Here is a 12,259-nt window from a genome sequence, read left to right on the forward strand (position 1 = left end):
ATTCAGCTCCGCACCTATTAGCTTTTTTCTGAATTGCTCATTTAAAAACATAAGACTACAGCTCAGCTAACAGGAAAACAATCTCCTTCACACACAGCACACACACACACACACACACACACACACACACACACACACACACACACACACACACACACACACACACACATATATACTACACATTTTGAATGCCATATGATCACACAGTGTGCGATATGATACTTTAAACATCTAACCGCAGAGGGACAGGACCTCTTCATCATAAAGCTGTAACAGCTTGTTTGTGTCACTTCCTATTCTTTGTGTCATGTGCTTCTTGGTCTCGGATACTTCCTCTTTTGCTACGTATCAATACTGACATCTCTGTTTACTTTCTACCACATGCTGAGGGAGGACTTAACGAAGAGCAACTTTGTGAACGACTTTATGAAGATTTGAAAAAGTGATCAGCCATGGATGGAGATGTGCTGTCTCTGTCATCCTCCTCATTGTTATCATTCTCATCAGCAGCAGCAGGAAGACAGAAAGACACTTCACCTCAGAGCAACGGCAGCTCGCCTCAGGGCCAACAGGAACACAAATCAACTGAGGCATTATGGTATGTGTGTGCCACATTTCTACATATATAGAGTGGGCACAAAAACAGGAACATCTGTCAAATAACAATCTGCTAACTGCAAGCATAAATTCTATTTATCAAAGTAAATTTTGTTCTGCTAAGGTGGTATTTATTGGAAGGATTTGTCGTATTTTGTACAGGGGTTGCTGTAGTTGTGTTCACCCGCATCTTTTTGCTTCATCAGATAAACAGTTAAAGACTCATCGCGCCTTTATGAAGGATAGTTAGGTTTTAGCTTTACAATTCCGTGGTCATGAACTGTAATCTATGATATAAAAAGTGTTTGAAACCCACGTTACAGATCAACTCTTTCTCTGATCATGTTTGTAGAGATGCTTTAATGAAGAAGTTGAGCTCAGTGAGAGGAGGAATAAAGAGTGACTGGAGTTTTCCATGAGGTCATAAAAAAGTACGCCTCACTTCATTGTTTCACAGGAATGACTCCATCATGTTGTAAAACTGCTAATAAAATACCATTATGTAATGTCAAGTCATCAACCTGAAATAACATTTGTATTCTCCAGTTCTCTCCTTTATATTTAAGTGATTAATAGTTGTGGTTCTTAATGTGGGCACACTCTAAATGCCATGACCACACGACTTACCTAAATGATTATTCTGTCTTAAAATAACCATGTTGAAATAGTGAACCTCCACACAGTGTCCTGTGTTCAGGGGCCATTGGCCAGTTACACATACAGGCATGAGTGATATTTGTGAGGGTTGCCACCAGCAAGAAGGAAAGATATTATTTTCACCTTTATCATATGCCACGACAATGAATTACCATATTGCTGTGAAAAGCGTTGGTGTTTTGCTGTCCTGCCAAGACGGCATATAATTGAAAACTTAGTAAAACTGGGTCAGAAAAGCTGAAAAAGAAAAGGCTCTGGATGAGGGGGACATAGAGCATAGTTTATGGTCCCAACAGGAAGGCTGAATACACAGTGCTGACTTACCAAGACGACGTTGTGGACATGGGGTGTGTTAGCATTTAATGCCATTCTGGCCACTAAAATTAGGCTCCGTTTCATTCAATTTGGTTTCAGTTCAGCTTCTACCCTCATCCTACATTCCCCAAACTGCAGAGCTGGTGGTTTACTGCAGATGATTCATCTATTAGTGGCCATAAACAGCCTTCACTAAAGCCCTTTCCTGCCTTGTTGAACCCAGAGGGATGACAGATGGTGCAGACTGCAGATTTAAACAAATAGTTTGACTCTTACTGAACTTTTCTTTTATGTAATAACCATTTTTGGTTATCTGATAAGGCCATGTGGGTTTCACGTGAACTGCAGTGTATCTTTTGAAAAAGCAATGTGTTGTGTGGAGAACATGACCTTGCTTTAGGATAGTATATTTTCTGAAAATGTCACCTTTTCAGGGAATAAGGAAAATGCCCTTGTTTGGAGCTTTGTAAGCGACATGTATTTCACATCATGAAGGGGCTTTGAGAAGCTTTTATAAGAAAACATAGTTCAACATTTTGAAAAATATACAAATTCACTTTCTTGCCATGAGTTAGATAGGAAGACTGATAACACTCATGTATATATAAAATATTGAGTTACAGCCAGCAGCTGGTTAGCTAAGCTTAGCACAAAGACATGAAACAAAGGGCAACAGTTACCCTGGCTCTGTCCAAAGGTAACAAGCCTACCAGCCTTTTATCTTGTTTGTCTAAACTTTGAAAAACAGGAAATATGACAAAAAGCAAGACAAAACCAAACATGAAAAAATAATCAATAGAATGATAACAATATTATATGTAAGCCGGTGATTGTTGTTACCCAGAAATATTATTCAGAGCACACCTGTATGTCTAGGGATCCAACTCAACTCGTAGGTGTTTGACTTGAGAGTGAAGGTTTTCAATTTGCAGCCAAAAATTCTAGTTTTATAAGCAACATTCTAAATTCTGTGACCAAAACTAATAAAACTGTAAGAGCAAATTTGTTTGCAACGCAAATAATTTTATTCTCAGCTCATATTTTTACTTACAAACTTGATTTTTTTTATTTCAGTGCAAGAAATTTGCTTTTAAAACTGTTTTTATGCTTGCATAATAAAAACACAAAAATACCTTCATAGATCTGACTCAATCTGATTGCGAACCCAAGGACACTACGCCCCGTCCACTGATAACTGAAACATGACAGCACCACCGACGTGAAAAATCCAACAGATTTGCCCCCCAAAATATTCCTTCTTGAGGCCTAATATCAAATTAATGACGGGATTATTTTCAAATGGACCGCCAGAAAATGAATAAGTAGGAGTGACTTTAGCAAACAACACCATAATGACTTGATTGAATGTATTTAACTTGTATTTAATGAGATCATTTGAATAGGAGTCTATGGAGCCAGAAACTTTTTGGAGCCAACCCCTATTGGCCCTCAGTGGTATTGCAGTTCAAGGCACTTTCACATAGGCCTCATTTTTTCAGACCCAGAGTCTATGGTGGTAATAACCGTAAACCTAAAGGTTTTTATTGTTTTGTTGTTTATGCTAAAATAAGGTAACCTGCTGCTTCAGACATAAGAGTGACAACAAAAATCTCAGCTCATTTCTGACAAGAAAGCAAATGAGCATATATCACAAAATGTCAAACTATTTTTATAATCCTAAGAGATCAAGAATAAAAATTTTCCTTGATCCTACACAGCAGAACCAGACAGAACAATGTTATCATACAACAGTAAAATGTTTGGACAGATTGCATCGCATTTACAACATTTACAAGAGGAATATTTGTTGTACATAAAATCCTCTCGGTTAAACCTGCAAAATATAACTTCTTACGTGTCATTTTGGTGTTAAATAGACTTACATGTTCCTATTTGTAGTGCCTTGACCTGACAACGCTGCTCTCTGAAATTGTGTAACGCAGGTTTTCACATAGCAGGACACTGTACGTAAGTGGATGAAAGCATGTGTTTGCGGAGGAGTTTAGCCTTAAGGGGGATGAGAGGTGATCGCAGTTTGTGATTCTTTGTTGTACTTAGCTCTGCAAGGTTACATCAGTCCAGCAGTATGTTTGTGTGAAGAAGCCCTGGGGGCTACATGCAGAGATGTGTGTTCCTCCATGAGCAGATTCCCCCGGGACCCCTCTCTGCTGCCTCCCTGTCAGCTATTTCTTTTAGTCCAAGCTTAGCAACAGAGCCGGCTAGTTTGGCTAATTAATCCTTGCAAATATTTGTCTTTTCTGTAAGTGCTTCAATAGAAATCAACATTTTCCAGGGATCATCACCCCCATTGTTTCCACTGGCCATCAATACGCAAATACTTTGATTGGCTAGGAGAGCAGATACAGAGAAATATTCACTATGTGTGTGTGTGTGTGTGTGTGTGTGTGTGTGTGTGTGTGTGTGTGTGTGTGTGTGTGTGTGTGTGTGTGTGTGTGTGTGTGTGTGTGTGTGTGTGTGTGTGTGTGTGTGTGTGTGTGTGTGTGTGTGTGTGTGTGTGAATACCTTGAGTGCATAATGTGACTGTGCATGTGTGTGTTCGTGGGTGTGCATAATAGCTCCTATTCGATTCTCTGTAAGTGCACTCTATGCGAGTGGGTGTTCAAAAGTACCCTGACGCTCTTTTGTGCATACATGTGTTTGCTTATTAATGGAAACACTCCACTGATGTTCTTCATAATGACTTTATTTATGGCACATATCCGCTCTGTATGTGTGTATTCATGTGTGTGTGTGTGTGTGTGTGTGTGTGTGTGTGTGTGTGTGTGTGTGTGTGTGTGTGTGTGTGTGTGTGTGTGTGTGTGTGTGTGTGTGTGTGTGTGTGTGTGTGTGTGTGTGTGTGTGTGTGTGTGTGTGTGTATGCGTGTGTTCAGGACAGAGGCTGTGAGCCCCGTGGGTGACAGACTGCTGTCCACAGAGGAGCAGGTCACTCTGATCACTGAGAGTTTGACAGTTACCTCCACTGATCAGGAGAAACTGCTGCTGCTCAACAAGAACACTGAGCTCCGCAGAGTCAACAAAGAGGTACAACGTCACCTTAAACCAGTGCAGATTTTCTAGAGGTCCACATTTTATTGCTGATGTTGGGAGTTACATGTCTGAAAACAAGAGGACTGTGGGCGTTGTGTGAAAACTGCTGCAAAGCTGTGAACGATCATTTAATTTACATTTTTCACAATTATACCATCCTTGCTTTCTTTAATTAAATGCTGCTTTATAAAAATCAGACCAGGGAAAATGATTCTCTCAGCTGATGTAGCTATAATGCATTTAGAAATTTTGAGGAGTAAAATGTCTTCCTGAGGCCCACGTTGTTGTGAGGACAGACAGCCAATGACAGCAGTAATGAAGGGAATGATGCTATTGATTGCTGCAGTGAAGGCATTGGCAGTGATGATTATTATGTGACGATGATGATGGTATGTCACAGCTGATGAAGCTGAATGAAGAGTGGGACCAGGTGTACCGCAGTACCACACTGGGTCTGCAGCACAGACTGGAGGCACTGGAGCTGGAGAACAACGCCATCAAACAGCTAAACAGCAGACTGCTCCTCAAAGTGGAACATCAACAAGTAAACAACACAGCACGATACTTCAAGCACTCACACAACCCCAAGTTTATTGCATATAAGAAGTAGGCGTATGAAAATTATATGGGGAATTTCCTGAAAACTTTAGGTTATCTTCTGGCTGGTTTGGATAGCCAAAGATAAAAGATGAAAAAAAAAAAATGCTGTTCACTGGTGTGATTTTTATTCCTGTATTTGTGATTGCAGAGTGCAAAGGAGTACTATGAGCAGGCATTGATGCAAGAGTTGAAGAAGAACCAGAAGCTGCATGAATATATCAGGTTGCTCGAGAGCAGGATGCAGCACCCAGAGAGAGACTGCACACCTGCCAAACAGGTAGACCTCCTGTCAGTCGATCTGTGTGCCTGAACACTTTCTACATCTTTATTTCTTTCAATGTTCTCTGCTCTATGACATGAATGTCGCACGTCACTTTGTCCTCTCTTTTCACTGAAGGGCAGCTTTAGTGCTGCGATACGCAGTCCTGTGTCGTGTCCCACCAGTAATCCCACAGGAGGTCCCGGCCTGTCAGGCAGCCATGTCTCTGGATACAACCCCTCATCCTCCTTTTTCCCAGAGCCCTCCAGCCCAGAGGCAGGGTGGCAGGGAAAGAGCCAGAGCAGCAGAGCCCCGCTGGGATCGCTGGGAGACTCCAAGCAAGAAGTGCATGATTTAAAGGAGCAGCTGGATGCACTAAGATGTCAGGTGGGCTGCTCTTTTCAGCACTGCATCAAAAAAATGTTTCCATCTCTAATGTGAAGAGAACAGAACTGATGTCAACTCACTGTTGCCAGGGAAAGATTTGCTTAATGCTTTAACGACTTGAAAGACACGGTGAACTGCACCACCAAGTGGCGGCTCTGTGCTCTTCAAAATATCACAATATCGAGAAGTAGCTGCAGATCACAAGATATGGCTTTGATGCTGGCTGACTGCCGTATTGATGTCTTGTGTCAACAGACTGAGATTTATGAAGCCGACTATCAGACAGAGCACAACGACCACAAGCACACACTGCAGGAGAACCGAAGGCTGAGGAAGAAGAGGGAGGAGATGCGCCAACAGGTGGCACTACTGCAAGAACAGGTAGTGTCTGTACACATGGCAACATACTAAATACACACGAAAACACAAACACATTCATACTTACTTAAGCATAGATTATGAAACACATTGTTAAACTAGTCTTGTTCCAAACCCAACAAATGATGTATGCGCTAAATGAAAACACATGCACTGCTTGATTGCTTTGTTTATCGTGTCGGTTATGGAGACTTTAGGATCATGTTTTGGTTACATATGGAGTTTATAGGTAATGCATTGACATCGGTATTATATGTATAATCTGAAGTAAATCCCAATTTAACCTGAAGAAAATTCCTCAATGGACTTTATGTGTGGTTTTCAATGCTGCACATTTTATAATATAGGATTTATAATCTGTTTTGACACAGCATGGGGATGAATCCATTTCAAGCTGCTCCCTGAATCTCTTAGAGACATGCTTGTCACTACAATCTCATGCATTTTTCTGATTCTGCCGTCTATGTTTCTGACATTGCTACAGCTCAAGGTTTACGAGGATGACTTCAGACGGGAGCGGTCTGACAAACAGATGCTGCAGCGACTGTTACAGAAAACGCCTGCAAACAAGGAGCCCGTGCTCGTCCACCGCTGCAATAACGAGCAGCCGCTGCCAGGGGGCGACAAGAGGACACAAAGTAGAGAGAAAAGACAGCAGCACCACCCACTCTGCCCGAAACACCAGAACAGGGACAAAGAGTCAGACTGAGGCTGAGAGGCAGAGAAAACCATGATTATACACAAAAAATAAAGCTCAGTCTCAGCATGGTAAAATAAGAGACGCTAAATGTGTCACAAACTCAATTTCATCTAGAAACGCAACATAGCATCATTGGAGAGGAAGTAAAATCTGACTCTATGCGATTTTAGCTCTCCAACAATAATAATTGCCAATGTGTGTAGGTTGGTACCTACATATATTTAATATATCTAATATATCTCTTTCTGAAATATATATTTTCCTGTAGTTACACTCTTTTTTTTTGTTTGCTCTGATTTGTATAGTAAACCATAAAAACAACTTCATAACAGAGGAGCCACAGAGTTGTTCATCAATTTAAAGTATTTTGACAGTAAATTATTTATTCTCTAAAAGTATAAAAGTACCCAGCAGTAAATTATACAATACAATCTGTGCACAATGACATCAGGTATTCAGTTAAGGAGGTAACACTTGACTGGACTGAGTTAATGTTTTCTCTGTCTAGAGGAAGATTTACTGTGGCTCTTTCCTGGTTATCCGGTTATCATCTCAACTGAAACTACTGACACAGATTACAACAGAACATAGTTCAGCCCCAGATGATCAGGGGATTTCCTCTGTAAATAATGTTTTATTGTTTATTTACAAAGTTCCTGTAACAGACTGTAAAAGATTGTTTAATCTGTCTTTTTATTAAAGCAAATAACAAAACAAAGAAAGGGTATTTCACAAAAACAATCAATAACAATCAATTAATGTGTTTTCATTTTTGTTAATTTAGTAAGTTAATTTATTGATTGATTGACACACATATATACACAATGTCAGCAACTTGGTAACAACCTACAGACATTAGGGCACCAGGAGGAAGCATCACATGTTTCACTGTGAAGTTCAAATGTAAACGCTGCTGTTTCTGAATCCCAAGACTAAAATCTCACAGCTTTTCCCAAAAGGAAGCTGACAGTTATGTTAGTTATTATTTGAGGCACCAAAAACAGCCTCAAATTATAGTGTTTGTTTCCTGGTGGTGAAATGAGTCATTAGCTCAGTAAGTGGAAATAACACGAGTTGGGCGGGGAACTCCTAAAAAGAGAAGGTTTTGTGTTACTCTTTGAATGGCCCTCCACACCTTGATCACATGACACTGCGAGGTCATCTGATTTAATTTTAGCATTCGGAGGAATATTAAGATGCTGAAGCAGAATTTCCCAAAAGTGTACCGTGCAGTATATAATCTCTGCCACAGAGCAGTGTGACAGCATCCAGAGTCCAGATTCACAGAGGGACAAAGAGAAGACTGAACATCACAAAGGTATGGAGACAACCAACCATTTACTGCAATAGTTATTGTTAATACAGACAGATAGGGTTACTCTGCAGATGATTTTACATAAACAAACACCAGAAAGGCTGCAATAATTGGGCATTTTAAAGATGTCATTTTCTACACATTTTATCATATTATTTATGTTTCTTTTAATTTAAAAGGCTTGAAATCAGTTTTACATCCCTGCCAGCCTAGTGCAGGATAGTTTGCAGTCGTGTTTGCTGGGTCCACTTTAACAAGAGTGGGAGAGTTATTTTCTAAATCTGTTTCAGTCCACATATAAAAAGAGTCTGACTCTTAACATTCAAAATAAACTTGATTCAGACAGGTAATGAGGTGGTCTGTGGGGTTACATTAGTCTTGGAACAGGAGGAACAAGGTGGTATTTAGTACAGTATTTGTGTTTTTCCCATCAGCCCTGATGGGCAGGAAATCATTTATTTTTATGGATCTATGAACAGCTTCAGTTCAAATTGTCTTGAAAACCAGATGTAGATAAACATATAATGCTAGCATGGAATTTTGCCATCTTTAATCTTTACTTTCACCTCCTCCACCACCACAAACAGGCTCTACCTTATACATTCTGGAAGCAGAAAGCCTAAAGCGCCAGCCGTGAAACAGTCGAACAAAGATGACTACATCCCCAGCTAAACTGCAGGAGAGCTACAACCAGCAGGGCTTCCTCTCACCTTTGCCTGTCTTGGATGAGACAGAGCTGAGGGAGGCTAAACAGGCCTTTTTGGAGTTGGAGAATGAATTTGGTAAGAAGCACACAGAGGTCTGAGGGAAGGGCAATAAAAGGAGAGAGATAGTCAGAGAAAGGAGGAGCACTGGGAGCAGTGAAAATAACTGATAAGAGCTAATTTCATCACAAATACATATATCTTAAAGATAGTGTGTCCAACCTGTACTTTATTCCACATATGATGAGCCTTCAGTGTTGGATTTTATGATAGAGAATGGGTGTATGATGTATTTGTTTGTATCTCCAGGTGAAGAATACACTCAGTACAGCCTCCACAACAGTCACCTTCAGTATCCGTGGGTGATGGGCCTGACCACACACCCTCGTATTCTACAGGTGGTCAAAGCCGTACTGGGCCCTGACGTCATCCTGCTGGACTCCCGCTTCATCTGTAAATACCCGACACTCAAACCAGCCAATATCCAGGAGAATGAACAAATTGAAACCGAACCTGCTGGGAATGCTGGAAAGAATGGACTTCCATATGTGGCCTGGCACCAGGATATGAGGTAAATCATACTTACTGAGAAAACACTGTCTTGTTTTGCTTTGCTTTGTTTTGTTTTGTCTAACTGTAATGGTTTTGTTCACAGGTATTGGGGTATTGCTGGTGGGCCTGTTCTCTCTGTGTGGCTCGCTCTGGATGACTCACTAAAGGAAAATGGCGCCCTTCAGGTCATCCCAGGTATCTAAGCTGCTTTGATGCAACTTTCTGCCTGAGAGCACAGTCCTGGTTCAACCTCAGCTAAATCAAAGCCATCAGAAAATGTTCTAGACTCCCACCAACCACTATGGGGTCTTTGATGCATATGAATGTCCAATAAAACACAAATTTAAATCAACACACAGCCTCACAGACTTGAACTTTGTCCCTGCAGGTAGCCACTGCTCCGGCATGTTACCTCATCGCCAAGCCACCCGTCCTGGAAACATGCTGTCAGTCAACCAGGAGATCCCAGAGGAGCTGGTACAGGGGGGGGAAGCTGTGTTTTGTCCTCTGTTAGCTGGACAGATGTCTGTGAGTTTACTTTTTATGTTATACGTGAACGGTAATGTTAAAAATAGGTCTGAAGACAATATGAGTGGAATGAATTATGACTGTTTTAACAGATTCATGATGGACTCCTCGTCCATGCGAGTGATGCCAATACATCACAGAGGCGGCGCTGTGGGTTTGTGATCCGTTATGTTCCCACCTGTGCGTTCCCAATACAGGTGAGACAATTATATTTTCTGTTCAGTTCATAATTTCAGTGTCAGACTTGCATTGTGTACCGAGCTTACTTTTTTTTTTTTTTTTTCTGTTTTTGTGTTAGGATCCTGATCGACCCAGGAAATTTCACGCCACAATGTTGGCCTGTGGAATGGACCAGTTCAATCACTTCTCCAACAACAGCACATGAATTCTTACTGGAGTTTTCCTACCTGCAAGAACAGCTGCTTTTACACTTTACAGGAATATTTCATAAGCAGAGCACATTTCCATTCAATATAATCTAACTAAAATAACTGCTGAAATGTCTCAACTGTGAATAAATTATGAATTAATAAAATGTTGTTTCATTGTGGATATCGTATTGTTCCATATACAGATTTAACTGGACCGTTTCATCAAGCTTTTAAAAAAAAAAATGTTAATACAAGTGACCATACAAACAGCACTGAATGATTTTATTCTGTCATCCTTCTTTACCTACATTTCACATAAGGACTTAAAAACAGCTGAACTGAAGGTAAATCACTGAAGTGTTATAGTATGGACATAAACATGTTTACAACTATTCCAAAAACGAATACACATAGGGCCTGATTTACTAAAGGTTTGCGTGTGTAAAATCACGTGCAAACTCCACACCACCCGCAAAAAAAAATGTCCAAGCAGATTTATTAATATTTCAAATGCACAATTTAACACAGGTTGTCCATTTTGCGTGTTTGCCTGCATGCATATGTGATATTGGGTGTTTATGCTTGAAGGTGCAAAATACTGGGACGGAAAATGCAAATAGAACAATTTAGCACCCGCAATGATATTTACTAAACCTGAAAGTAGAAACAGGAGAAGTGATTGTGTGTGTAGTTTAGTACGACTGAAGGAGCGTATTAATCAGATGCGCAAATCTGGAGAGACGGCTGCTCTTATTGTGGTGAGAAGGAGACGCGGGGAAACTACTCCACTCCCGTCATTCAAGGTGTGCTGTCCCGGGTCAGGATGTGTCCCGCAGAATTCACAGGTAGCTTCATAAGGTTCCGGAGCACTCGCGAGGCACTGAATGAAAAGTCACCTGCTCATCACCAGAAAGAGCTGGACCAACAAAACAAAACACAATTAGATAGCCGGTCGCCACATATTATACAGAGCGGGCTTGGAGAATGTGAATCACCTGTTGCGATGAACCCGTAATTTAAGTAGGACTCTTGGTATTTTCTTAGCTTTCTTTTTGTTGGTGGTGTTGGAGTTTTCTATTGTCTCGTCATTCGGTCGTTCCCCCTCTCCAAGGAACCTCTCCAAACACGTTAGTTTTTTGGGGGGGTTTTTTGCTCATTTTTGCTCGGGTTAACTTGTGGGCTTGTCGGTGCATGAAAAAAAAACTGCGACTGAGACAACTACAGAAAGAGGCGCGGACGGAAGTAAGCATTTTTCAAAATAAAATACCATGCAGGTTCTCCCTCTCTGGACCCATATAAATTTGCATATCGAGCCAACCGGTCCACCAAGGATGCCGTCTCCTCTGCCCACCACTCAGCCTGCACCCACCTGGACACTCGAGACTCCTACATGAGAATGTTGTTCATAGACATTAGTTCAGCATTCAACACCATCATCCCTCAGCAGTTAATATGGAAACTGGACCGGCTGGGCCTGAGCTCTTCTCTCTGTAATTGGTTGCTGGACTTTCTCACCGAGAAACCGAGCCCAGGAACCGAGCCCAGTTGACATTAGATGCAACAATTAAGCAGGCATGTATTTCTTAGGCCTGTTAAGGAAGTCAGAGTACCTGGAGAAAACCCAGTCAGGCACAGGGAGATCATGCAAACCACTCAACTGAGGTTCAAACCCAGAACCTTCTTACTGTGAGACAGCAGTACAAGTCACTGCACCACCGTCCCTGTCTTCCAACTCCCCATATTCATTTTTTTCCCCCAAATGTCGAAGTAAGACACGCAACAGAAATATACCTTTCATTGTCCTCTCTGAATCCTCAGCTGCTCAACATCAAAGCACATACCTTTTTT

The 12,259-nt window shown here is 41.1% G+C and overlaps 2 protein-coding genes across 3 annotated transcripts; both read left to right on the forward strand.

Annotated features, from left to right (window-relative positions):
• Positions 1–366: 366 nt before the first annotated feature.
• Positions 367–6,950, forward strand: LOC138620082 (TNFAIP3-interacting protein 1). 2 transcript variants are annotated; one of them, XM_069697022.1, is made up of 7 exons: positions 367–598; positions 4,461–4,611; positions 5,018–5,161; positions 5,366–5,494; positions 5,615–5,863; positions 6,119–6,244; positions 6,726–6,950. In XM_069697022.1, the coding sequence occupies exons 1-7, from the start codon at positions 453–455 to the stop codon at positions 6,948–6,950; spliced, it is 1,170 nt and encodes a 389-aa protein (XP_069553123.1). In that variant the 5' UTR covers positions 367–452. The 2 variants fall into 2 exon arrangements, with proteins under 2 accessions (XP_069553123.1, XP_069553124.1); XM_069697023.1 differs by having other exon boundaries at positions 4,466–4,611.
• Positions 6,951–8,193: 1,243 nt separating this feature from the next.
• Positions 8,194–10,569, forward strand: LOC138620085 (L-threonyl-[L-threonyl-carrier protein] 4-chlorinase). Its single transcript, XM_069697028.1, has 7 exons — positions 8,194–8,259; positions 8,844–9,038; positions 9,270–9,531; positions 9,616–9,707; positions 9,901–10,040; positions 10,133–10,237; positions 10,339–10,569. Exons 2-7 carry the CDS (start codon positions 8,909–8,911, stop codon positions 10,423–10,425), a joined length of 816 nt encoding a protein of 271 aa, XP_069553129.1. The 5' UTR covers positions 8,194–8,259; positions 8,844–8,908; the 3' UTR covers positions 10,426–10,569.
• Positions 10,570–12,259: the final 1,690 nt, after the last annotated feature.

The sequence above is a fragment of the Brachyistius frenatus genome, unplaced genomic scaffold, assembly GCF_029030835.1.
Source record: "Brachyistius frenatus isolate BFR_SWC_R1_liver_20210118 unplaced genomic scaffold, ASM2903083v1 Contig_22, whole genome shotgun sequence".
In the NCBI taxonomy this organism is placed as follows: Eukaryota; Metazoa; Chordata; class Actinopteri; family Embiotocidae; genus Brachyistius; species Brachyistius frenatus.

Bases quoted from the DNA above. Each gene is read 5' to 3' on its own strand.
- LOC138620082 (XM_069697022.1), top strand. From the start codon at position 453: ATGGATGGAGATGTGCTGTCTCTGTCATCCTCCTCATTGTTATCATTC. The intron at 5,495-5,614 runs GTAGACCTCCTG...TTTTCACTGAAG, and splicing joins ACTGCACACCTGCCAAACAG to GGCAGCTTTAGTGCTGCGAT. The intron at 6,245-6,725 runs GTAGTGTCTGTA...ACATTGCTACAG, and splicing joins TGGCACTACTGCAAGAACAG to CTCAAGGTTTACGAGGATGA.
- LOC138620085 (XM_069697028.1), top strand. From the start codon at position 8,909: ATGACTACATCCCCAGCTAAACTGCAGGAGAGCTACAACCAGCAGGGC. The intron at 9,039-9,269 runs GTAAGAAGCACA...TTGTATCTCCAG, and splicing joins GGAGTTGGAGAATGAATTTG to GTGAAGAATACACTCAGTAC. The intron at 9,708-9,900 runs GTATCTAAGCTG...TTGTCCCTGCAG, and splicing joins CGCCCTTCAGGTCATCCCAG to GTAGCCACTGCTCCGGCATG.